The sequence below is a fragment of the Eleutherodactylus coqui genome, chromosome 4, assembly GCF_035609145.1.
Source record: "Eleutherodactylus coqui strain aEleCoq1 chromosome 4, aEleCoq1.hap1, whole genome shotgun sequence".
NCBI classification, from domain to species: Eukaryota; Metazoa; Chordata; class Amphibia; order Anura; family Eleutherodactylidae; genus Eleutherodactylus; species Eleutherodactylus coqui.
In genome coordinates this window covers 10,254,955-10,281,986 of record NC_089840.1, presented here as the reverse complement: position 1 = coordinate 10,281,986, position 27,032 = coordinate 10,254,955, and the positions used below count along the sequence as shown (strand labels likewise).

The 27,032-nt window shown below is 42.8% G+C and overlaps 1 protein-coding gene across 2 annotated transcripts in view; it reads left to right on the top strand.

Moving 5' to 3' along the window:
• SCAF4 (SR-related CTD associated factor 4) overlaps positions 1 to 27,032 on the top strand; it is a 109,424-nt gene that overhangs the window by 20,769 nt on the left and 61,623 nt on the right. The window contains exons 3-16 of one of the 2 annotated variants that reach the window (XM_066599068.1): positions 5,669 to 5,713; positions 7,229 to 7,390; positions 10,572 to 10,707; positions 15,076 to 15,221; positions 16,473 to 16,619; positions 16,711 to 16,808; positions 17,122 to 17,254; positions 17,348 to 17,524; positions 18,286 to 18,365; positions 20,955 to 21,145; positions 21,693 to 21,793; positions 21,937 to 22,050; positions 26,341 to 26,497; positions 26,585 to 26,727. In XM_066599068.1, coding sequence (XP_066455165.1) covers positions 5,669 to 5,713; positions 7,229 to 7,390; positions 10,572 to 10,707; positions 15,076 to 15,221; positions 16,473 to 16,619; positions 16,711 to 16,808; positions 17,122 to 17,254; positions 17,348 to 17,524; positions 18,286 to 18,365; positions 20,955 to 21,145; positions 21,693 to 21,793; positions 21,937 to 22,050; positions 26,341 to 26,497; positions 26,585 to 26,727 — 1,830 coding nt within the window. Of the gene's footprint in view, positions 1 to 5,668; positions 5,714 to 7,228; positions 7,391 to 10,571; positions 10,708 to 15,075; positions 15,222 to 16,472; positions 16,620 to 16,710; positions 16,809 to 17,121; positions 17,255 to 17,347; positions 17,525 to 18,285; positions 18,366 to 20,954; positions 21,146 to 21,692; positions 21,794 to 21,936; positions 22,051 to 26,340; positions 26,498 to 26,584; positions 26,731 to 27,032 lie in introns of both variants that reach the window. The other variant, XM_066599067.1, reaches the window with a different exon arrangement.

The window sequence follows — 27,032 nt, the reverse complement described above, 5'->3', positions numbered from 1 at the left end:
GCCAAGCATCCAGCTTAGGCGAGGCCCGAAACTGTAGCCATACCGCCCAAGTATTATAAAATGTAGAGTATCTCATCTTTGGCACAAAGTTCCTCCATGTGTTTTAAGTTATCCATGGCTTCCAGCCACGTCAATCGCGAAGAGGGAATCGTGGACTTCCATCTTCCAGGAATGATCTGCCTTACTGCCAGTAGAAAGAAGCGCAGTAAGAAGCCTTTTGCTCGTGACAAGGCCCCCGGAATCATGGACAGCAGTGCCATTTCAGGGGTAAGCTTGAGCGAGCCTTTACAAATAGCTGTGTCCTTGTTAGTGTAGTTGCCATTTCACTTGGAAAGCAATCAGCGTTTATAGCTTCAAACACTAATATGAAGAAACTGCCAAAATATACAGCAAAAAATAGCATGTTACTGTGGTAGCCAGAAAACCTGATGTGCAATACTCTTATCTAAAAGACAAGTATTAGAGGTGATGCCTTCATTGGCTTACCAGAAAAAAAATGTTTGCAAAACCCATATGGCAAATGTTTTTTCTTGTTGGCCCATAAAGGTATCACCTCCTAATATGTCTTTTATAGAAGAGTATTAATGTCACTTAAGTGCTAACAAGTTGTAGTAATGAAACTGGGTTCACACCAGTGTTAGGCCTCCCTCACACAGGCGTTTGCCGAAACGCTGCGTTTTCAACACTGTTCACTGCAGATTCAGCCCTTTTCAGCAACGCTGGCATTCTTTGTGCCAGCGTTTTGGCTGAAGGCAAAAAAAAAATCACTCACCTAGCAGCTGCCGTCTGGGTCCCAGCTGCTGATCTCTACTGCTGCTTTGGGCTTCCCCTGCACTGGCAGATCTATTGCTGTAAGCGAGGTTTGGGAACCCGGCCTCCAGCAGTAGATTGCTGTGATTGGCTGAGACAGTCAATGAATGGCTGTGATTGGTTCTCTGTGCTGGCTTGATGCCCAATCATAGCAAACTATTGCTGGAGGCGTGGTTCTCAAACCTGGCTTACAGCAATAGATCTGTCAGTGCAGGAGAAGACTGGAGCAGTGGCAGACATCAGTGGCGAGTACCGGGACAGCAGCTGCTAGGTGAGTATTGCTCTACTCCAATCTAGTGTAGCTAGGACTGATTTTCGGAGTAGGGCTTATATTGCAAGCCCTCCCCCCGGAAGTCGGTGTGCTGTTAACGCTGCCAAAAACGCGGCACCAAGTTTTGCCGCATTTTCAGCAGTACTGAAACGGCTACCCATTCATTCCAGTGGGCGAAGTAGGGCTGAAAACTTCCAAAAATAGAACATGCAATGCTGTTGGGGCGCTGCGTTCTCAGCCTTGTGTGAGCGGCCCCTTTGAAATGAATGGGTGCGTTATACAGCGACTAGCGCAGCACTAAACACTGTACAAAACAGTCGGTGTGAGGGAGGCCTTAGGCTTTTCCTGCTGCTCAACTCTCTTAGGAGCAGAAAAGAAAAACTCATGACTCCCGGATCGGGCTTCTCTGGACAGACCACATTGATAATGTGGTCCTTATGGCATAACAGCAGACCTTTTCCTAGACAAAATTGCGCAGCTTGTGTTACTAGTATGAGCAGCATTTATTCTCGTCCACAGGGGACATGTATTCCACTGCGGATCCTGCTGCAGGCCTACAGCAAAATGCACAAAAATATCAGTATCTTATTTGCAAGGATAAAATCCACATCCTAAATTGACATGCCTGTTGATTCAAACTCTGCACTGCAGGTCAATTTCCCTGCAAATTTTTCTGCTTTGTTTTTTTTTGTTTAGTTTTTTTTTAACCACCGCATGTGCATGAAATTTCTTGAAATCTCATAAACCACTGCTTGTACTTGAAAATGCTGCAGATTTTTTCAGGCAGTGCTGTTGCAAAAAAATCTACAGCGCCTATGTCATTTGTGAACATACCTCCAAGGGTATATTTGTACCGGGCGGAAATGGTGCAGAATCTCCGCAGCTGAAATTTTTGTAGCATTTCCGCATACAAAACAGTCAAAATCTGCAGTAAAGCTGCGCATTTTTGAATATGGAGTTTTGTATGTGGATATGTTACAAAGTTTTCCACTCTGGACATACCGCAGCATTTCCGCCCCGTGTGAACATACCCTTATAGGGAACCTGCAATCAGGATATAAGCTGATTAAACTGCCAACAGTGTTGAGTAGTTCCGAGTTATCACATCATTAGATTACATAAATAATCCATACCGTGTTCTCCCCTCCCCCTGTCTGCTGACAACGCAAGTTGCGGTGAGATCCTACCCTTGCAGTCTGTGGCCCTCTGTCCCGGCCCAGAGGCTTGCGGTACCAGGACAGTCTCTCATGCAATGCGCTAATGAAGTCTAGTTGTAGACGCCTGATGTTAATGGCCAGCGGGAAGTGGGTATACGGAAACGAAGGGCATGCATAATATTATAATGAGGGGACTTGGGACTCGCTGACCATTGCCCCTGACTCTGAATGAGGCATTTGAATACAAGGTGCCAAATTTTAAGACCGGTTTCATACTGGCAACAAAAACGCGCTATTTCCTCGCGATGCGACAGTTCTACAATTCTTGAGAAAACGCTGTGATATTGCTGTCGCCTGTAAGAGGTCTAAGAAGCAGCTTTTGGGCTCAAGAGTTTCTACTTTTTATTAAATCTCGATGATGTAGCAGACCTGAAGCGCTATACTGGTGGGTATGTTCACATGTAGCAGAAAATGGATCAGAACTGACGGCAGCATTTAAAGTATTAACGAGCGCATTTAGCGGTCATGCTCATTGCAGCTGTTGCTGGAGGGTCAGCTGTAAAGGCCCATTTACTCTAGATGAATGTCAGGCAAACTATTCCCGACACTTATCCCTGCATATACTCGCTCCCATACTGTTGCACAGGGGCGAGTATCCTAAATGATCACTGTTAACAACTGCTGTTCAGTACTGAGTGGCCGTTGCTTAAAGTGAATGGAGAGGGGTCAGGGGAGAGCGAGGAGACAAATCTCCAGTCGCCCGGCCCCCTGCTGGCAGCTCCGTGAGCGAGCTAGCGGTACTCTCTCCTGTGTAACAGCACGGGAGCAAGTATATGCAGGGATGAGTGTCGGGCATCATCTGCCCGACATTCGTCCAGTGTATATGGGTCTTAAAGAGCCAGCATCCGCATTATATGGAGTGGGGTCTGTTCCTGATCACCCTCCATACAAACCCTGAATACAAAGGACGTAACTGTATGTCTTGTCTCATTAATGGGATAAAGAGGTTCTCCGTTCTGAGAGAAATACATTTGGAACCAACTACTGATCTATGCAAGCTATGGTACAAAATGTATGTACGTATGTTGCGGCTACAGGTTTGTAGTGAGCGCAGCCTAGTGGTGAGGATGGGATGTATGGTACTGAATTAGTGGGCATTCAGAGCGCTGAGCATACTGTAGTTTATTTTTAACCACTTGCTGACCTCTCTAAAGAGGTCAGCAAGTGGTTAAAGCTTCTAGTTTAAAGCTTCTAGTATTGGTGCTAGCAGGTAAACTAATGAAGTGCTGAATCTTAACTGTACCACAGTAACAGCCCAAACTGGTGTGGCATAGATCTCTTACAAGTGCAGTTTTCTAAGCCTTTTTCTCCTCTCATTTAACTCTTTTCCATGTTTGAGTGCCCAGTTATGTTGCAATAGCAATCTTTTAACTGCAGTAGGGTGTAGTGGTTCATCCTGATCATGTGCGTACAGAAGCTGAGCCTACATGATCACTGCGGGAGCCCAGCTGAAACCCATGGTTGAAGTTTTGCAAAGGGGACTCTACCCATGCAATATGAACTTGGGGTCCTGATGGGTTACGTTCCCGACTGCTATAGTAATAGAGGTGCTCAGGTCTGCTATAGCCATTTGCTGGTCATTGTAACTGATAGGCAAAATCATTTTAATACTAGTTATTTCAAAACAGAAGGGCAGGTTCCGACATCCGCTGTACTGTAAATTGTTAGATTTCTGGTAAGGAATGGCACTAAATTGGCCATAAGTTTTTCAAAACGCCATCCTCATGTAGCGGCGGGGGGGAATAAAACAAGTGAAAATCGACATACTGCGGATTCTCAAATGAACAGCATGATTGTTTTTGTGTGGAAAAGCCACAGTTTGATTGTGGATTTCCTGCTTTGCAATGCAGAAGAGTGAAATATGCAAATCCATGACCAAATCTCTGATAAAATCTGCATCTGGCACATGCAGGTTTTGGTGTGGATTCATAGCCAAGAAAGTAGCAAGACCCTACCCTAAGGTTGGGGGGTGGTGGTGTATCTTGTCACCACCAGAAGCTAGGGGTTTGACAGCCCTTAGGCCGGCTGCACACGGCCGTGACGGGCTCCGCCGCGGAATATTCCACGGCGAAGCCCGTCACGGTGCCCCCCAGAGACCCCATACTTACCAGCGGATCCGGCGTCCTCGCTCCCGCATAACGCTTCCTCGCCCACCGCCGCGTCACGTGACACTCCCGCTGCGTCACATGACACGCCCGCCGTGTCATGTGACGCGGCGGCGGAAGGAGGGGAAGCATTTTCACGCTATCTTCCGCTGTGCTACAGCGGAAGATAGCGTGAGCGGACGGCTTCCATTGACTGCAATGGAAGCCAGTCGCGCGTACCGCATGCCGCGGGTGAGGACGAGAGATTTCACGGTGCGGAACCTAATAGAAGCGGGCAACGCAGCGGATTTCTGCCGCGAATTACGCGGCGGAAATCCGTTCGTGGGAAGGAGGCCTTACATGAAGGAACGCCCCTAGCTCCCCATTGGCTATATTGTTGTCCGGCCAGCCAGGATGATACTTTGGCTGGGCGTGCTGCTCAAGTGCAGCGGTCCTCTGCTGAAGAGTGAAGACACCGGGCCACTCACCTGCGCTGACTACATGGCCCCAGGAACTGCAAGTGTTGTCCGTCTCGCAGCCGATGAGCGAAGTGCTGCGCTGCTTCTGCTCGGTTTGTAATCGGGTGTAGTCCTGTGGTTCGCTTCTCGCTTGCCAAAGTGCCATGTGCTGCGTCCGTCCGTCCGTCTCGCTGCCGAACTCCTCAGCTCCTCGCTTGACAAAGTGCACTGCTCCTCTGCTGAGCACATTCTGCACCCCTGGCAGTCCGCTGCCCTGCCACTATGTACGGGAAGCTGTTGCCTAGGGAAGATGGAAGGCGGATGGCTGCTTCGGGGACAGTGATGATAGCAGCAGACTCTGTAATGATTTTTGCCTGGTCTGGAGGGTTAGGGTTAGTTTTCCTGTTGGGCTTAGATTATTACCTCTAAATGCTTTCTTGTTACAACTGTAACATGGAAGCATTCAGAGCTCATAATGTAAGCCTAACAGAAAAACGAACCCTAACCCTCCAGGCCCGGCGAAAATCATTAGTCTGCTAGGACCTTCAGGAATTCCGCCATTCAGAAGCTAGGGGCGTTCCTCCATGCAAGCCCTGTTAAACCCCTATCTTCTGGTGGTGACAAGGTACAATGGTAGCAGGTTGGAGAGATGTCTACTAATAGGAATTAGTATTCAATTTTTGCTTTTGTTTAGATGTGAACATGGCCTTATTGACACAACTAACTTTTCGTGCATGTGTGTTCTGTGCTGTAGCAGTGCATCCTCTAATATGTAATATGTATCCTCCTTGAACATGTACTTATTTTTTACATTTCTTTGCTCAACAGCTTTACAAACACGTGGTCCAGATTGTAGAAAAGTTCATCAAAAAGGTGAAAATGTTTAATGTTTTCATGATATTGCCTTCTGCTTTTCAAGATGGAAAAAAATATCGTCCACTTAGGCCTCCCTCACACAGACCTTTTTGTACAGTGCTTAGCGCTGCCTTTTCAGCGCTGCGCTAAATGTACAATGCTCCCATTCATTTCAATGGGGCTGTTCACACAAGCGTCAAAACGCAGCATCTTCAACAGCGTTGCATGTTCTATTTTTGGTTGTTTTCAGCCCTGCGTCGCCCATTGAAATGAATTGGCAGCGGTTTCAGTGCTGCTAAAAATGTGGCACAACTTGGTACCACGTTTTTGGCAGCGCTAAATGCAAGTGCTAGCTGCACTACCTTAAAAAAAAAAAAAAAACTCACCTAGCTGGCAACGTTCGGGTCCCTGCCGCTGCTCCCCGGAGTTCCAGGCAGGCTGCCGGGCACTTGTCAAGCTGAAAAAGCATCTATTGCTAGAGAGAGATTGCTCTGATTGGTTCTGGAGCGCCAGGTGCTCAATGCACCAATCACAGCCATTCATTTGAATGATATCCTTGAATACCTGTGATTGGTTCATCGAGCTTCGACTCTGGCTGAGTTGGCGCTTCTGAACCAATCGGAGCAATTTCTTGCTGGAGGCAGGGATTTCAAACCCCGTCACCAGCAATAGTGGGTCTATCAGCGCTGACAATTGCCCGGAGCTCTGGAGAGCAGCGTCGGGGACCCAGACGGCATCTGCTAGGTGAGCATTACACTTTAATTTTTTTTTCTTTTTCCTCAGCTTCCTTGCAAAAACGCTGGCAAAAATTCATGCCAGCGCTGCTGAAACCGCTGTAAGCGCAGTGTTAAAAAATGCGTTTCTGCTAACGTCTGTTGGAGGGAGGCCTAAAGGTCTTTTATTGAGGAATCTCTCTTGTCTTGTAAATGTGGCCTTTGAACTCTGATAAACACAAGACAATTATGTGATATAAGGTGAAAGTACAGTGCAGGTTGTGCACCTAGAAGAGAAGCAACTGTTTCTACTGCTTGGCTTGTAATTCGTTATATCACGCAGCAGCTTCAGGTATTGTGTGATATATGGACTAAAGAAACAAACTGCAGTCTGTAAAACTTGGATGCCCAGAAGCCCGTGGACATGAGGCCTTAAAATGTGCCAGATTTATCAGAACTATTCATGCTGAATGATAAATCTGTTCAATTTTCTGTCTATCGTAAGTTTATCACCTATTAGTTTGCATAAAAAAAGTTTTTGCCAAAAATTGTGGGAATTTTTTTTTGGGGGTGCAGCTTAGCCCCCAAACCCCCCTTTTTTTTGGCTGAGGTAGAAAGTGTCTAAAAACATAGTAAATGTGGCGCACAGCATTGAAAACCGTTTTTTCCAAATTGCACCAGAGAACTGTTTTAATAGTAAATCTGCCCCATTTTCTTTGTCTATCAAGACACTATTAACTAGTTCTCTCATGTCGTGTTTTTTTTTTTTTTCTTGTGTAAATTTGTTTGCTGTATCTTAATTTTTTTTTCCTTCTCCCAGTGTAAACCGGAATATAAAGTACCAGGGTTGTATGTCATTGACTCAATTGTTCGGCAATCTCGCCATCAGTTTGGGATTGACAAGGATGTATTTGGTCCAAGATTCACTAAAAACTTAACCGCAACTTTCCAGTGTTTGTATCTCTGTCCAACAGAAGATAAGGTAGAACATGAATATTTTACTGTGATTATGAAAATGTTAGAGAAACGTTAGCACTAAAGGCGCTTTTACACGGCATGACCTGTCGAGCGTAAGATGCCTGGCAGATCGTCCCAGCGATAATCCTTCCTGCCTTTTACACAGGAACTATTATTGCTAGTGAATGGAAGTGGAGCGGGCAGGGGATCGTTCTAGCCTGTCCGCTTTCATTTACAGTAAACAGGTAGTCCATAAGTGAGTGACTGCCTGTTTACACGGGCTGATTCATCGTTGGGTTGTCTGCATGCAGAAACTGAACGACTAACAAGAAGTGAAGGACTACTCGTTCGTTCATCCAGTTGGTGCATGCATTTACACTGAATGATGACCGTTCAGATTCTCGTTGAACCGTGTGAATCCGAGCACTTGTTGGCCTGTGTAAAAGCACCTTGACATACTACTATGTAACCTTTAAGTAAGTGTCGCATGCTTCTTTTTTTAAAAGCAAAAAACAAATTGAAAGGTGCTCAAGTCTCATGTAAGCCAAAATGGTAAAAAAGGAAGAAAAAAAAAAGCTTGTCTTGCAAAAAACAATGCGCCCCCCCCCCCCCCCCCCCCCCCTCCCGGCTCATTTGTCAAAAAAAAAATGTTATGAGTCTTCGAAAGTGGTGGCGCAACTACAGTTCTTCTTTATATAAATGCCTTTTATTGTGACAAAGTAATAAAAACTGTAAAGTATATAAATTTGGTATTCCATAATTGGATTGACCCAAGGAATACTATTTATGCCACACGGTAAGTGCAATTAACCCCTTAAAGTGAGTAAGCTAAGCTCATGGGCTGAAAGTAGTTAACCCGTTGACTCTGGGGATGTAAGTGTTATATTTGCCTTCCCTATTTTCCCCGGTGTCAGTGCTGAAAGCTGCCGCAATGCATTGAGCGACATTGCTAAGTATTTCAACCATTATAAAATTATAATGGGCAGACTACTTAGTGCGTTGGCTCAATGCATTGAGCAGCGGCTTTCTGCGCTCACACCAAGGGGAACAACAGGGAAGGTAAGTAGAATGCTTACATCTCCGGACTCAGCAGGTTACCTTTCAGCCCAAAAGGTTTGCTTATATCACTAAAATAGGGCAACAGATTCCCTTTAACACTGTTACCTCATGGAGGTCCGGGGTTGGTATGAGAAGTCGACGCGCCGTTAACCCTTTAAATGCCGCAATCAATACTGGCAGCGGTGTTTCAAACTTTGGTCCCGAACGGTGATGGTGGTGGAGATGCCATTCGGTTGTCATGGTAGCCAGGGATCTTGCGAGCTTCAGGGCTACCATTGTGAATGTCCTATAAATCCAACCCGTGGCTTGATTTCTACCGCAATCTGACAGGCAGTCATGTAATACTATGGAATTACCTTATACTGCAGGAACAATCCAACCATTGCAAGTTAAAAAAAAATAAATTTAAAGACAACCTGTTCCCTGCCTAAAGCACCATAAACTAACTTATGCTGGTGTTAGGTCAGGAGACAGGGAGCTGGGTGATGTGTTTGTTTTTTTTTGTTTGTTTTTGTATATGTACTCCATGTTAAACCCCGGGATGCAAGGCGTTGCCATGTAGAAACAGCCTCGTGTCACTGCGGGGCTGAAGGGTCGCAGAGCTCTCCCATTGTTTACAATGGGGCCAGTGCTGCTGCCGCTGGGCCCATTGAAAGCAAATGTGCAACATCACAAAAAGAAAGAACATGCTTTGTTTTGTGTTTTTATCGCAAATGAGAATGAAATTTTTTTTTTTATTGCCACTGAAGTCCCCCTAACACATTCTATACAATCAATGTTGCAAGAAAGAAAAAGCACGTCAGAATTATGTGGTTTTTTTTTTTGGTCATCCCGTTTCCATGAAAAAAAAAATATTATTGAAAATTTTAAAAATGCTATGAAAAAGTTGTATGTACAAGATGGTAGCAATAGAAACTACAAGACGTCCTGCAAAAGGCAAGCCTTCAGGCTGCTATATTGATGGATAAATAGGTATGATTTTGTGAGTGGAGAAAGCAAAATAGGCCATGTCCTCAAAGGGATGTAAAAAAAAGCAACATTTCTGTTCTTCCTCCTTTTTCTTATTTTTTTTGCTAGGCAATCAGTCGCATTTATCTCAAAATGGCAGCAATGGAAACTACAATTTATCCCGTAAAAATCAATACCTCGTGTAGCTAAATTGGTGGAAAATGTAAAATGTTATAGATTTTTGAACATAATGATGCAAATGCAATTTTTGTTTTTAGTTTACTATTTTTCTACAAAAAATAAATTAAAAATTTGATACTGCCATAATCGTATTGACATGCAGAATAAATAACATTTTTTTACTGTACAATAAAGCTAAAAGAATACCTAAAAGAAATTCTACCTTTTATTTATTTTTTCTTATCCTATTACAAAAACGTTTTATAAAAGGTAAGCAATACATTGTTCCCCTGAAAAACAAGGCTTCATATGGCTATGGCGATGAAAAACTAAAAATCTTTTGGCTCTTGGAACAGACCGATGTGAAAACAAAAAAGAAATTACTTGATTATCAAGGTGCAAAACAGGCCGGTCACTAAGGGGTCAAGCAGAACAAATAGCGCAGTCTGCAGCGATGTTTGTTCAATTAAGAAAAAAAAACAATGTAACAATCAAACGGAAAGCATTCCCCATCAGTTTCAGACCTGCTGAAATCCATAGGGAAAAAAGCTCTTAATTTCCATTTGAATTCAGCTTTTCTGCTCTAGAAACAAACCGGTCAAACAGAATTCCAAATGGCAAACGCAGGCTTGAACAATCCCTTAATGTGACGACTTCAGGTTTAACATAAAATCTCTAAAGACCTTCCAAAGTAGTCGGGGAAAGCTGCTATTTTTATCTGTTACTATTGGTTACTGTAACTACCGAGTACTCTAAATTTCTGTTCTCCTTCCTATAATCATACTTGCACTTGTAGAATGGGGAAACTATTGGGGAATTCAGGATTTTTACCTGAATATTTCTTGCTGTAACTTTTTTGCTTTGTATGTTTTTTTTTTTTTGTTTTGTTTTGTTTTCCCCCTATTAGATTGACAAGTCTGTAATTGACCCTTATCATGAAAATCATCTGACGATTTAGATTTATGTCTTCAGTTTAACTGAAATGCATGCAGATAACTTTTTCTCTTCCACTTTTGTAGAGTAAGATCGTCAGGGTATTAAATTTGTGGCAAAAAAATGGAGTGTTTAAAATTGAAATTATTCAACCATTACTGGATATGGCAGCAGGTGCTGCGCCTGCCGAATTATTGGCTGATAGCTCTGCTAACGAAGAAGGTAAGATCTTTTGGAGGATGATTTAAAGGGGTTGTCGCGCAAAAGCAAGTGGGGTTAAGCACTTCTGTATGGCCATATTAATGCACTTTGTAATATACATCGTGCATTAAATATGAGCCATACAGAAGTTATTCACTTACCTTCCCTGCGCTGGCGTCCCTGTCTCCATGGCTCCATCTAATTTCAGCGTCTAATCTCCCGATTAGACGCGCTTGCGCAGAAGGGTCTTCTCCTGAGATTAGACGCTGAAATTAGACGGAGCCATGGAGACGAGGACGCCAGCGCAGGGAAGGTAAGTGAATAACTTCTGTATGGCTCATATTTAATGCACGATGTATATTACAAAGTGCATTAATATGGCCATACAGAAGTACTTAACCCCACTTGCTTTCGCGAGACAACCCCTTTAAGTATTTAAGCAAATCGCTTGTTTTTAAGAAGTTAAAAGATCACGTGTGACTTTTTTGTTTATATTTAATTAGTACTATCTTTAGGGCGGACACCCACTGGCAATATTTTCTATCTTGCGCTGCGAGAGCAAGTGAAAACACTCGCCTCGCAGTGCAAGAAAGATGCCGTAATGAGACTGGGATATCGCTAGTCTTTTCAATGGGGCCAGCAGCGGCAGCGCTAGCCCCATTGAAAAGATATGGAGAATACCACGGACTTCTGCCACAGCTGTGACAGCTGTGGCAGAAGTGCAGCATGCTATCCCATTGCTTTCAATGGGATCGGCTCTGCTGCCGGTCCCATTGAAAGCAGTGGTTTTTTGGCAAACCCTGCAGTATGATTTTCGTGGAAGGGCTTGAAATATAAACCCTTCCCTAAAAATCATCAATAAGTGGTTAAAGTTTAAAAAAAATATATATATATTCACCTCTCCGCAGCACACACGCTGTCTCGGGCTTGCTCCCCCGACACTGCTATCCAGCTCTTTCAGACTCCTGAAAGGGCTGAGCACTCAGCCAATAACAGCTAGTGCTTAGCTATTGGCTGAGCGCTCAGCCAATTAGATGGGAATGAATAGCTAAGCACTATCTTAGCTATTTATGAATGAATCGCTAAGCACTATCTTAGCTATTTATGAATGAATAGCTAAGCACTATCTTAGCTATTTATGAATGAATAGCTAAGCGCTATCTGTAATTGGCTGAGCACTCAGCCAATCAGCACAGCCCTTTCAGGAGGCGAGGTGAGGAGGGAGCAATTCTTGCTGGTTTTCCTATGCATTAGTTCAAGACTCAAGTTCACAAATGGGGCACTTGTTACACTTGAACAAGTCTAGCTTTTTATGAATGCCTATTTTAGGGTGGCTTCATGCAGTTTTGAATTTTTGGTTGGGAGTGGCATGCTAGTGCAGTTTTTGATGCATTTTCTTCAACCAAGGCCAAAAGTAGATCCAGCAGGTACAAAACATGTAAGTTCTTTTATATTTCTCATTTTCTTTTGAATCCACTTCTGGCATTGGCTCAAAACGACATAGAAAACCACTTTATTCCAAAGCGCTGTGGGAAGCCACCCATAGACTAGAGGCACACGACTGTATTTCGGGGCCATGGGCTGTCTGTGTATTTCCAAAAATGGCACATATTCCCACGTGGACCCAAGCTTTACATAAAAAAAAAAAACCTCATGGCCTGTCCTATTTTTGTCCTTTTCATGCATGAGAAATGTAATGTAATGCCACTGAACGTGCATGTTCTGTATATACGAGAGCGCACGGATTGGTGCCTGTGTGCTGTCTGACATCAGTTGTGTCCAAGGCCCCTATGTACAACTCAGAATTACGGGACTGTGTGCAGCTAACCTTAAGGCCTGTTTAACATAGGCGATGCGATGTCACCGCAAGAAAATCGCAGAGATCGCATCGGTGGTCTGTGTTATATCGTTGAGTTTTCTTGTGGCGATACCATGATTTTTGTGGCTCTACAATGTGAGAGGATTTATGTGGAGTGGGGGCTAAAAATATAAGCCCTAGCTGCAGAAAAAAACATTGTGTCCTGCTCCGCTGCATCTTCTCCCCGGCAGTTGTCTTTAGGCATGTCTTCTGGCCAGGGATTGGAAAATCGCCGCCGCCTCCAGGAAGCGCTGTCTCTGGCCGAGCGAGGTGGTGCTCAGCTAATCCGAGCCAGCGCTCGATGAACCAAACAAAGCCATTCTGCACAGAGGAAGGCTCAATAGGGAAACATAGGCTACAAAACCTCGCAAGTTACGGGAATATAGTGAAACCCGCAATGTTTTTGACTATTGTGTACTACAAAGCATCGCAAATGTAAAGGAACCCATAGGAAAGCTTATGCTTCACATACATGCGATTTGTAGCATTGTCGCAAGGTGATAGAATCATGTAACTTTGTCACCCATGTGAAACAAACCTAAAGGCCTTGTCCAGCACCCCCGCCCCTTCCCCGACACATAATTTTTTTATTTTTCCTGATGCTGTTTTCACTATGGACAGTGTGGGAAGCAGGTGGCGCCGACTATAGCTTAGTGGTCCAGATTTGTATTGCAGGTACAGCTACCGTTAAATTTAGTAGGACCTGTGCCTGCAGTACCAAAACTGGACTGCTGCACTATGGTCAGTGCAATCTGCTTCCTGCACGGTCTATAATGGTGGCATTAACAATCGGCTGAGCGGCATACCCCCGCCGATCATCTATTGATGACCTGTCTTCAGGAACGACCACCAATAGAAAAAAATCCAACAAGTCCCAGAGAACCCAGCAAAATTATGAAAATAAGTAATTGACCGATAACACACTGTAAATACAGCCTTACGTTTGGTTTAGTTTCAGAACCTCAGACCGATATCGCACTTGTAAATCAGCTGTTTTAATGCAATTGCGATCTTTTAGTTTTGTTTTTTTTAGAAAACTGCATCACTGCACTTGAGATTTTTGCACATTTGAAAATCATATTTTTCAATAGTAAAAATAGAAAATCGCTCACATTTACATGCGAGGGATTAACGGCACTGACCACTAGTACTTTAAATTTTGCAGTTACTTGATTCCATCGCTTGCTGGAACTAGTCAGACGGGTGCAACGGATGACAGCTGTTTTGCATTAATCCACGCTTCCATCCAGCTTCTGTTGTGGCCTCCTGCATTCTGAAATCTATGCTGGAAGCCTCTGATGCAGATGTGAACAGAGCCCTAGAAAACCCTGCATCTAGACATTCAGTCTTCAAAACTGAATTTCTCTGCAATTCTTACTGCTGCCGTTTTGCATCTTGGAAAGCCCTGGTGTGCGGAGTGTCCTTTTTTTTTTTTTCTTCTTTAAACTCCTTTAAAGCTCTACCCACAACACATACCTCCTACTTTAAATAATGCTCATATTAACGTTTTCTGGGACTTTATTATTGGTGACTTATCTCCTGGGTAGGTAATCAGTAGTTGATTGATGGGGGTCTGGTGCTTGATATCTATCCTGCTGTTAGCGGGGACAGAGCAGCTGAGGTTGGTATTGCATTGAATTCAATGGGAACTGTGCCTGCAATTACCAACTTGGGTCGCTGTAATGGGGACAGATGTCAACTCTTGATGCAGTCCCTACTGACCAGTTGACTTGATAACAGCTGATCTCCAGGGGTCCAGAGTATCTGACCCCTCCAACCAACTAATGTCCTATCCTGAGGAAATGAAAAGTAGCGTTCCAGAAAACCTTTTAGGCTGCCTGTCCACAGGTGTTGCGGGAGCCGCCGCCTGTGAGCAGGAGCCGACAGACTGATCTTCGCTGTTACATCTGACCGCGGCAAATCGCAGCATGCTGCGATTTGTCAGCCGCGAGCAGAGAATTACAATGATTCTCCGCTTGTGCACGGGGGGGGGGAGCGCTATGGAGAGCTTTTACTGCATTCCCCGTGGCAAACTCAATGAAAACCCGCCCGTGGACAGGCAGCCTCAACGGTGGAACAAATGTAAAACCCACCAAATTCAAAAGTGTGGCAGCCACGTGGATGCTTCACACCTCCAGGTTTCTTTTTGAATTTTGGTGCTTTTCACAATTGTAGAACCAGATTTATACTATAAAAATGAGAACCTCTACCCTGATTTTTGGTGTAGTCTGAAATCAGACAGTCTTACTATGAAATGGTTTCAGGGTTTGTGCCCATCAAAATGGAGAAACTTCATTTTTTGATTTCACAAAATCATATTTTAATGCCATCTATCATCCTGGTGTTAACATGTGGCTATTAATATAAAATTGTTGTTCAACCGTCCTGGATATTGGACATGTAGTCATGATCTTATATTGTAGCCTAGACAGGATTTCTGTGCAAGTCAACAAATGCCAGTGTAGCCATTCAACCACCCAAGGCTGTGTGCTATGGACAGAACAAAAGGGTTTTGTTTTTTCTCTTTACAGGATCTTCTCCCCCTCCTCCAAATTTGCCCTTAGACCTCCAGGAAGAGGCTCCTAGCTCTATCCCTGCAGTGCCTGTTCCCCAATTACCCAACCCAGATGCGTTTGCTGCTGTAGCTCAGCTGTTTCAAAGCAGCCAAGGGCAACAGGTAAGTCACTCTCCTCTGCAACACCTTTGCATAATCATTCTTTTTTTTCTCCTCCCAACTGCCGCACTTAGCAAAAGCAAACTCTATTACAAAATTAATTGGGGGTTCCCACTTACGGCTATTAGTGACCTATCCTCAAGCTAGGTCATCAATAGCAGATTGATGGGGGTCCGTCAGTCGCCTAGGACCTCCAGTGACCCCATACATTTAGTGGCCCACGTCTGTGCTGCAGACGGATTCCCCTTAAAGTAAATGAAACTCTGCATCAAATACCAGCTGGGACCACTGCAGAATGTACGGAGCGGTCTGCTGCTGGCAGAAACTGCTCCGTACACACAGGCACTGGCCCAGGGAAGCAGTTCCTAGCCAGGGATCGGACATGTGCTGATCTGCTGTTTATGGCCACGTGGACCAGAAATAACTGCAAAATCAGACTAGTCATCAATGTGTATCATTGATGTGATTAGAGGCTTGGAATCTGAAAGCAAGTCTCCCATATTGTGTAGTGAAATGGTTGTGTACACTTACATTTTGCACTGTTGAAATACAAATTGCATCATGTGACTGTATTTGGCAAATGAATCACAGTAGAAACCAATAGATATGGTAAAATTGATGTTTGGAGACCGTTTTATGAAAGGTAGGTGGCACATCTATCTGTGCCAGTAGGTTAATGTAATGCTCCTGACAGTTCAAGATGGGTTATGCCTAGATACTGGTTTTAGGGAAAAAGAAAATATTGTCAATTTTCCACAGTTGATGCATAACACTCTTTTGGCAGCTGGTTACATTCAATACATAAGTGTGCACAATCATCTACATTTAAGCTGTGTTTCCATAGAGCAAAAAAAAGCCTTGGGGCTGAAACTCCGTCCAGCAGTATCAGCCAATAGCAGCTTAAACTTTCTGATATTACTGGTAAGACCATGCAGCTGCTGATCGTTCAGTAGATGGAGGCAAAGCAGACAGATCATCGATCTGGCTGCCCGCCTCCATTCACAGTAAACAGGCAGTCGTTGATAGATGAATGGCTGCCTGTATACACAGGCCAATCTTCGTCTAATTTTTATTCCTGAATAATTTGTCGTTTAGTCGCTGGCAGCATTTCTGATTATCGTTCATATTCCTGCGATCTAGCGAGACTCTGAAGGATAATTGTTCAGTGTATTAGGACCCTTAACATCCTTGGTAATGCTGTGTTAGAGATGATTGCACATTTACATTTATACTGACTTTCACCTGTTCTTCAAGCTCCAGCAGATTCTACAGACTTTCCAACAGCCTCCCAAGCCGCAGTCTCCAGCTATTGATGAAAATGTTTATACTCAAGTACAAGCGATTGCTTCTCAAATGAATCCTCCGTCGCACCAGACTGACAGGAAGACTGCTTTTGACAAGGTGGCTCTTCTTAGAAGTATTTGTTCACCGTAGCAGATGTTCTCACTTGTCATCCATGTATTAATAAATTGTTTTTTGTTTTTTTTTATAGTTACTTGACAGATTTGATTATGACGATGAGCCTGAAGCAGCTGATGAGACGAAGAAAGAAGCTTTGAGCCCATCTGCTTCACCACCTCAGCCGCCTTTGTGAGTACAGTTATTAAGTAATAACATGAATGTATTACTAAAGGGAAAAAATGGTATGTCTGTGTAAATGGTTTCTAAAAAGGTGGAGTGAATGTGTTTTCATGTTAAATTTGTCACAGGAGCTGCAGTGTCTTTGGGGACGTAAGCTCCTGAAAAATAGGGGGCACATGACCACATCCTGCAGGGGTTTTGCGCTATGTACACATGCTCTGACAGCACTGTGGCACTTGATTCTGGTACATGCAGAATAGCAAAACTAGGAGATAAATCTCAAGCTTTTAATGGTAGCTGATATTTTGTACTATCATTGCAGTCAATTCCCTGGAGAGACCATGCAGCCTCCTGCACAATTTTCACAAATCCCAGGACAAATGCAAAGCATGGATCCATTTCAAGCAATGCAACCACGAATGATGGGAATGCCTCAAGAGCCCCTACTTGGTCAAGTATGTTTTACAACTTAGTAACTCCCTTTTTAATATGGGACTGATTTTCTTTTAATTCTGCTTGGCTTATTTTATTTTACTTTCTATGTACAGACACAGATGCCTCCAGTTCCACCAACTGGACAGATGCTTGGCTTTGGAATGATTCCAGCTCAGGCTTACCCTACCATGGTTCCACCTGTAGTCTCCCAGGCATCTCCTCAACCATTTTTGCCTGTTGGTTTTTCAGCTCAACAGAATGATGTACAAATGGTGAAAGAGTCTCAACCGGTAAATTTTAATCACTTATCTAGTATTGTTTCAATACAAGTTTTTTTATTTTAATTGCATTTTATTTTTCAATTGGTCAGTGTTAGTACACCAGCAATCCATTAGTTAAAAAACAAACAGCCTTTGGTCTTTGCAGGCAGAAACATGTGGCTTTGTGAGGTTTAGGGAGGGGACAGTTCTAGCCATTACATGTGTATTCAAAATGTTACTGCTTTCCATAAGAGGAACTCGATAATCTTGTAGATATGATACCTTTTTAATGGCAAACAAAAAAATAGCACAAGCTTTCAAGACTATTTGGGTCTCCATCATCCAGATACTAATATTTTAGAGTTTGAAATACAAACGTGTTTAACTTGGTTTGTAATCCAATTGAATGCTTATGCTTTAAGCACCTTTCATATACTTCACATAGTGACTATTCCTATCTCGGCTTTTCATAGCTAGCAGCCACCCCACTGGAGCCTACAGAGAGAACCAAGCACTTAGCACTGCTCCCTTTCCTTAGCTCTCTTTGAAGTGATTGGGTGCACCCTGTGCTATGCTGTTTCCATAAATCCCATTCACCTCAATGAGGGCTACAGGAAGAGCGCAGTGCTAAGCGCTTGGCTTTTTCCGACAGATGGTCGGAGCAGAGCTTCAGTTTTCCACCCTTGGCCGAGAAAAGCAGAAGTGGGAATACTGCTCTAACTTATAAAGGCATGTTAGGCCACACTGTGAGTTGAAAAACTGAACGTAGGTATCATATTTTATCGCCTTAGGATGTCCCTATGGAAGTAGAAGAGCCCAATATCCAAGAATCTAAGCGTCATATGACCGATCGTCAGAAATCTGCATCCAGGTATGATGCTACACAAAATACTGAAGTGGAGTTTATATCTTTCTGACTGCAAAAATACATAGTTTATCATGATGAAAAAATGTTTTGTTCTGTGTATGTTTAAGATTTACTGGTCTTAGTGTACTCACTGGGGTTTGGTAATACGGTACATTAGTTTTGTTTTTATTTTTGTCACAATATCAAAACTGGAAATTGAGGAAAAGTACATTTTATAGAACTACTTTTGTATCTAATTCCAGTTTCAGCACACACTGAGTATATTTAATGTCAGCACCTAGGAGTTGTCTTTTTGCTGCAAACCTCTGCATGCGGTTACGTCTAAAAACCCATTTACACCAGCCGATCGCAAAAAAATCGCTAATCGGCGATTGCTTTAGCAATAATCGGTGCGTCTAAATGTGCGCCCATCGCGCGTTTTTCTGGCACTGCTAGCTGATCGTTAAATTCAGTCCGACCTAAAAATCGTCAGCCAGCCTTATCAGCAGTTCTCCAAGTTTGCACACTTAATTGCTATTAAGGGGCTGAGTAGCTACTTAATAGTGTATGCAAAATGATCGCTCAAGGCTGTCACTCAGACTGTCATTTGAGCGATCATCAGCCCATGTAAACCAGCCTTAAGGCAGATATGCAAATGATTAGAGTTGTGGTGTGATTAGATGAAGGTTGTTACAGAAATGCCTCTGCAAGATTGCCACACTTCTATGGTCTGCTCAGTTGCCAGATTATATCCAAGTTAGAGGCGATGCAATGAGGTACTAGAGCCTCCATGCCCGCCCATATCACATCTTGTATCCAAGCTAGAGGCGGTACAACAGGGTACTAGAGGCTCCTTTCAAGGGGTCAGCTTTCTGCAATAAATGATCCTTTTGCTCTGATATTGTAATCACTTACTGACTTATATCAACATTAAAATCACACCTAGAACTTTTCATTTTGTTCAGACAACTCTTTAGATGCTTGTTTTTTGTTTTTCTTTTTTGTAAATGAGTGTAAATTAGGTTAGATTCTCTTTAACAGTGAAGTACAGTAGAAGATCCTACCAAATTTTGGAAACTTATTTCTGCAGAATTGGTATTTTGCTCTACTACTGGTATCCTCGTCACTTAAACAAGTTGTCTGAGTATAAAAATGAATGGCCAGGCATAATATAAAAGAACACACATTTAAAACAGATCTTCTCAAAAACATAATTTTGTGCGGTGAAGAGGCTGCAGCACTTACCTGAGTGCCACCACCTCCTTTAACCACTTCAGGATCGCTGAACAACTATAAATGTCCTGTGTTCCTGAAGTGTGTATGGCACAGAGCCTGCTCCATGCCTGGTGGCTGTCGATTTGTTTCTAATAGCTGACAGCCGCCGATAACTGCCGTGATTGGAGTTAGCGCTGATCATGGCCGTTAACGGTTTAGGTGTCCAAACATTGAGGCGGAAGGGGGACCCTTTCCAACACTGCATTGGCAACTGCCTGCAATGTGATTGGAGGATGCTGATAGGCTAGCATGGCAACCCAGAGCCTACTGAAGGCTTCCACACACAAATACAGTCAAGCTTTTTCCGTGGCAGGGCTTGAAGAGCAGCATCAAAAATCTCTGTATACTGCAATACTGAAGTATTGCAGTATATAGTACAAGAGATCAAATTATTGTAAGTTCAAGTCCCCTTTGTGATCAAGAAATCTGTGTCATTTATAATTTTATGGATTATTTTTGTAATAAAAGAATAAGTGTTTTTAAGGAGCCGGCTTTTCTCCTTTGTTGCTCAGTCAGCCTGAGCACCTCAAAACCTTCAAGCCAAACCGGGGTAAATATTACCTACCTAACCAGATGGAAGATAACATTGTGTTTATGTGTCTTGGAATCTAGAATGAAAAAAAAACTTTTTTTTAGCTGTTGTAAAAAAATAAATATCCACATTCGGTATCAGCATTTCTGTAAAAGTTCTAACAGGTGAAAATATCACAATATTTAGCCCGAATGGTGAAGACCTTAAGATGGAATGTCAGAATTGCAATTTTTGGTGGAATCGCAGCTCCCAAAAAATTGAACAAAAAGATGTATGCCTTCCCATGCCCCCACCCCACTTATCTTAAACAAATGGGGTAATGAAAGCTACAGCGCTCTCCGCAAAAAGACGAGGCCTCACATTGCCGAATTGACGAAAACGTACACGGTTTACAGGTCTTGTTTAAAAATGGAACATTTTTAAGGAACGTCATTTTTAGTGCACTGGAACGCTGTAAAAAGTAAAACCACCAACAATGGCACAACGTTTTTGGGGTTTTTTTCTTTAATTTCTCGCTGCATAAGTTTTTCGCACATTTATATGGTACCATTTAGAAAAATAAAAAAAATACAACTTGTCCTGCAAAAAACCAAAATGAATAAATGAAAAGTTTTAAAATCACTGGTCCTAAAGTGGTTAAACTGATCACAGGGTTCCCGAGTGGCAGATCCCTACCAATGCCCTGCCCCGAAGATAGAATTTCAGTATCAAAGTCCCTGTAAACCCCCTTCAATGCTACATTTGCAGAACTTGTTCAGTGCTGTGTAACAAACTGGAATAACCAAAGTATATATCTTTTTTTCTAGGTCACCCAAAAGGCGGCGATCCCGGTCTGGTTCACGTTCTCGTCGTTCTAGACATAGACGGTCACGTTCACGGTCTCGTGACAGACGGCGCCACTCCCCAAAATCTCGCTCACAGGAGAAGCGTGACCGTGAAAAAGAACGAGAGCGCAGAATGAAAGGACTTCCCCCTATTAAAACTGATGCTGTTAGTGGTGAGTATCTAGACGTCCTTTTTGTAAGTTTAGCTAGTCGTGCAGTAAAATTCCTTCAATGCAGTATCTCAAATGTGAGCAATGTTAGATTGGATTAGTTTCCAGTGCAGTTTAATACATATTTATATGCATTTTTATGTGTTTATATATGATCATGTTGGTTCATGGTTGTGTATACCAGGCAATTGACTCCTGCCCAAACTCATCTTCAATACCCTGTTCTGTACAAAGTCTGTAGGTTTTTCCTTGCTCCTACTACATTTACTGAAATTCTGCTGTTTATCAGATAGCTGCTTCAACCCTTTTGCAGTCTCATTGAAATGTGTAGCAGTGATCAAGCACATAGGGGACTGCTGCTCCCATCATGTCGAAACCTTTGGGATCTACCTTCTTTGAGTCATTGGGGCTCAAGCATTCGGACCTCATGTGTATCAGAATGATATTCCATATTCTGTAGATCAGGAATAATTTCAAAAATTGGCAGACCCTACATAAAGGATAAACTTTTCAGTGCTTACCCTTCCCCCTCATGTTTTGTTCTCTTCAGTTTGCAGTACCACACTATGGGTTGGACAGCTGGACAAAAGAACTACTCAACAAGATGTTGGCAGTCTCTTGGAAGAGTTCGGACCTATTGAATCAATCAATGTAAGTACATGTACTCTATTTAAACATCCATAAATTGGACTTACTTGCTTTACTTGATGTACGACAAGTGAGATTCTCATCTTTGATTTGGGGCTTTGAAGAACAGATAATTGCAGCAGTAAGCTTTTTTACACTCTCTGCAGATGATCCCGCCTCGAGGCTGTGCTTATATTGTTATGGTACAAAGGTTGGATGCATATCGTGCTTTACAAAAACTGAGCAGAGGAAGTTTCAAAGTTAACCAGAAGGCAATAAAGGTATGAAGCTCTTTTTACTTCAGTGCAAAGAAAACAATTTGTACGTATTATATACACACATTACGAGCATATATTAAATGGTTTCTATGCTTGATCAAGCACTTTACTAGTAATGACAATTTGGCACTAAGAGTGTGCCTTTTTATGGGTGCTTTGCATATTCAGTTAACAGTTCTTACACTATATCAATAACTTCTGTTTTGGCTAATAGAAATGTATACAAGCGCCAAGTCTCCAGTTATGTGAACTCGGCCCGATTATCGCGCTTGTCAACATGCATTTTACCTGTGGTTGCTAGGTGTTTTTCATGCAAAAACTCCTTGCATCACTTCTGGGAAACTCTAGTCCTCCAGCACTTGTTTCACGGGCGTCGGAGGATCGACAAGTGCTTCCAATTGATTTCAACGGAAAACATATCACACTCGTGCACGTCGCCCGGCATGCAATGTGTTTAACTATCCCACTGAAAACAATGGTCAATGCATTCCGAGGGATCTGAAAAAAATAAAACATGCAGCTTTTTTTTACTTTTTTTTTTTTTTTTTCTAACCTCGGAGCATCACTGTGTGGGAAAGCAATCGCTCGTGTATGACTTCATTAAAAAGAATGGAAGTTCATATTCACAACGCGCAAAACTTGTGCAAGATTCACGCTCGTGTGAATGTAGCCTACGGGCAGTGTCACAAGAGCTTAAAACGGACACATTTGTTTGTCCTTAATACTTATGAATATCCCGGCTCAAATGGGGGTTTCCTGAACCAGACTCGTAGCATCCTTGAATTTGGGTCAGAATTCCTGTAGTTAGTCTGGGACACTCATCCGAATTATGGATACATGAATGCACCAGTGACTCGTATGTGTCAAACTGGCCTTGTAGTGACTGTGCATGTGGTTTTAATTAGAGGATCACTCATTCCATAGCTGCTGTTGCATGTCAGACAAGAAAATTTGATTAGTACTGTGAATGCTGAAGATCTCACAGACCGCTAGATGGGGGTGGTTGGCTTGCGCTCTGTGTCCTTTCTCTCTGTTCTGTACAGATTGCAGTAAATGCATAAAATAAAGCGCACACCGGTATCTGAAAAAAAAATCAAAGGGACTGCGATCAGCAGATTAAATTTACATAATCTCTTCTCTTTAGCAGCTGGATGCCAACCAATTAAAACTTCATACATGCCAGCATTTTATAAAGTTTACTAGCTTACCCGTCGCGTGTTGCTGCGAAGACAGACATACATTTGTTTTTATATATATAAATAACAACCAATCACAGTGCAGCTTTCATGTTACCTTAGTGGTATAATATATAACAACCAATCGCAGCGCAGCTTACATGTTACCTCAGGTTTATAATATATAACACCCAATCACAGCGCAGCTTTTGTTACCTCATCACTATAATATATAACAACCAATCACAGCGCAGCTTTCATGTTACCTCAGCAGTAAGAGAAATAACAACCAATCACAGCGCAACTTTTATTCTGCCTCAGCAATATAAAAAAATAGCAACCAATCACAGCACAGCTTTCATGTTGCCTCAGCAGTATAATATATAGCAACCAATCACAGCACAGCTTTCATTTTACCTCAGCATTCTCAATATCCAGCAATTGTCTTGCGAAACGTTCAGCGGATGCATCATTTTGTAGTTGAACACGCATCCCGTTGCTCGTAATGCCTTTTGCTTTCGTGCTTGAGATGGAAATCAAATGATCTTTGTCTGGGGGGCATAACTGTCGACGACGCTCGCAGGCGCGCCACCTATCGTAGGATAGTTGTACTATGCCAGTAATCTTCCCAGGAGTGTACTCAACTTCCCAAAGGTTCATGGCGATTGGATGAATGGTGTAGTAATGCATAAAGGACAGACAGACATTCATTTTTATATATATATATATATATATATATATATATATATATATATATATATATATATATATATATATATATATATATATATATATGACATCAGGAAGTGAGAGAATTAGATTCCGTACATAAAATTTGGACGCTAATTCTTTTGCGCTTAGAATTGAATAATGGAGTTGGGACCCATTCGCTTTTCCTATTTATGACATAATCAATGCTCGTGCCAAATTTCATGTTTCTATAACATTGGGAAGTGAGAGAATTAGTGGCAATGATGGAAATCGAACGATCTACGTGGGATGGGTGGGGGGGGTAACTGTCGGCGATGCTCGCACGCGCGCCATTTATCATAGGATAGATGTACTATGCCAGTAATCTTCCCAGGTGTGTACTCAACAACTTCCCAAAGTTTCATGGCGATCGGATGAATGGTGTTAGTAGCACATAAAGGACGGACGGACAGTTTGATAGATAGATATGGGATAGATGATTTATTAACTCCTTTAGGTTGCCTGTTCACAGGTGTTGCAAAATCCCGTGGCGGCTCTCCGCCGCAGGAGCCGCCGCCTGGGAGCAGGAGCCGGCAGACGGAACTCCGCGGTGAGCCTATCTGACAGGCTCACCGCGGAGAATCACTGCAATTTGCCGCCCGGGAGCGGAGAATCGCTATGATTCTCCGCTTGTGGGCGCGGGGGCTGCGCTTTTCATAGCAATGCTATGGATAGTGTGCACTACGTTCCCTGCGGCCGGATTATCGCCGCAGGGGTTTTTTTTGTTTGTTTCCCCAGTGGTACTATTTAATGCACCATATAATTTACTAAAAAACTATTGAATTCTTAAGTGGGGTGAAATGGTGGGGGAAAAAAATTCTGCCATCTTTGGGGATAGTCTTGTTTCTACGGCGTACACACTGCTGCAAAACTGACACAACTTTTATTCTGTAGGTCACTACTACTACTTTTTGGAAGGGGGGGGGGTGGTTTGCTGTATTTCTAAAATATAAAGTATCTTTTGAAAGCTATTTTCTGACACCATCTTCTAACCGCTATAACACTTCTTTTTTTTTTTTATCTAGTCATGTGAGGGCTCAGTTTCTGCACACGTCTTGTAGTTTCTGGAGTACATGTGAATTTTTTTTGATCGCCTTTGATTTCATTTTTCTTTCTTGGAGATAATGTGAACAAGAAAACTGCAACTGCCTTTTTTTTCTCCTCTTTTCTGATATTCACCCGAGTGGGATAATGCATTACTTTGATAGATCAGGCTTTCATGGATGCAGCCATACTAAATGTGTGTTTGGTGGTTTTTAATTTAGTTCTTTTATAAATATGCAAAAGAGTTTAACGTTTTAAAATTTATTTATTTTTTTTAACTGATTTTAAAATTTATTTTTAGTCCCAATAGGGAACAAGAACTTGAGATGGTTTGATCGCTCCTTCAGTATGGTGTAATACCATAGTATTACATTATATAGCGATCTGACAGGCAATCTGCAGTGGCAACCCCCGACACTACGCACTCAAATCACCGGGCTGTTTGGGACCCTCGAAGATCAATTGTGGCATTTGAAGGGTTAACGGCTACGATTAGCGGCAATGCTGATCAGAGCTGTTGCGGGCGGGGTGTCTGCTGTAGGGAATAACTGGCACCCACATTGTATGGAGCTGGATCAAGCCCCCCCCCCCCCCCCCAGCCGCCTCCATACAAACCCCAAATCTCCATGACGTAATTGTGCGTCCTGGATCGCTAAGGGGTTAAACTAATCTCAGCCTTGGTGAACACATTGAATAACGCATACAATTCGTATCGGGTAATGCATATGTTGTAATAAGTGAAGGACAAGTTTAAATTTAACTGACTGGGCAGTGCTGTGTGAGCCTGAAAGAATAGTGGTATTGAGACAAACACATCTTTAACATCCCAGGCAAGGTTTAGATTTCTATGGCCGAGTGCCCATGGCTGGGTTGGATTCTGACTGCGAAATCTTGCAGTGGAATCAGACCTTGTGCCCTGGCATTGACCCCTCCCCCCCTCCATGTACCTGTCTTGAAATTGTCATTCTGCTATGCGCATGTGCTAGCTGGTGCGCCACCGCATATGGCTGTTCAGAGAGTCCGGCGATGACGCGGATCCACTGCAGCTCGCCACAAGACGGACGGCTTCCATTGACTGACTGCAGTGGAAGCAGTCTGTGCGAGCCTCACACTAGAATAAGACATGTTGCGACTTTCCCCCGCATGTAGAAAATCGCAGTTGATTTTCGCCCGTGGGCATGGAAAAGCATTTTCCATAGCATGTCCTATGGGGAGTATTTTGCTGCGGGATCCCGCAGTGCAAATACGGCCGAGGGCTTTGGGCCTAACAGACTTGGTTAATATGCATTTCTTCCATTATCACTTCGTTGCATTGTTTTTTTAGATTGCGTGGGCATTGAACAAAGGGATTAAAGCGGAATATAAACAATATTGGGATGTTGAAATAGGAGTCACCTACATACCATGGAGTAAAGTCAAACCTGAGGATCTTGAGGCACTTTGTGAAGGAGGAATGCTGGATAACGATACTCTTTGTGCAGGTTCATGACCCATTTATTACTGTGTGTTTATTTTATTTAATTTTTTTTTTTTTTGCTTTTTACTAATTTTTTTCCTTCCCTTTTAAGAATGGAAAGCTTTTATTACTAAAAAGGCAGAGCGTAAAGAAACACCTCAAAATGGGGCATCTGACAGTGCGCAGGCTGAAAATATTTCAAATCTACAACCACCTGTACCGCTGCTGTCCCTTCAGATTCGTCAGCCGATGGCGGTGGTGAGTGACTTTTTTTTTGTTAGATTTCGATTGCAGCAGAGTTTATAGCTGTAGGTCAGGAGTAGGAATGATTGCTCTAAGGCAAAAAGTTTGGGTCTCCTCTTATCCATTGTTTGTATAGCCTATGAATTCTGCTGTTAAGCATCTCTGTAAATGCTGTTAAATGCAGCTCATGCAAGGTTGCTACTCCCACCCATAGTCATATACAGGCTATAAGAAGAAAAGAAGAAAAAAATCTACAACCAGGAAATTAAAACAAACTTAAAAAATAAAAAATGTTTATCTGGATTTAATTAAAAAGC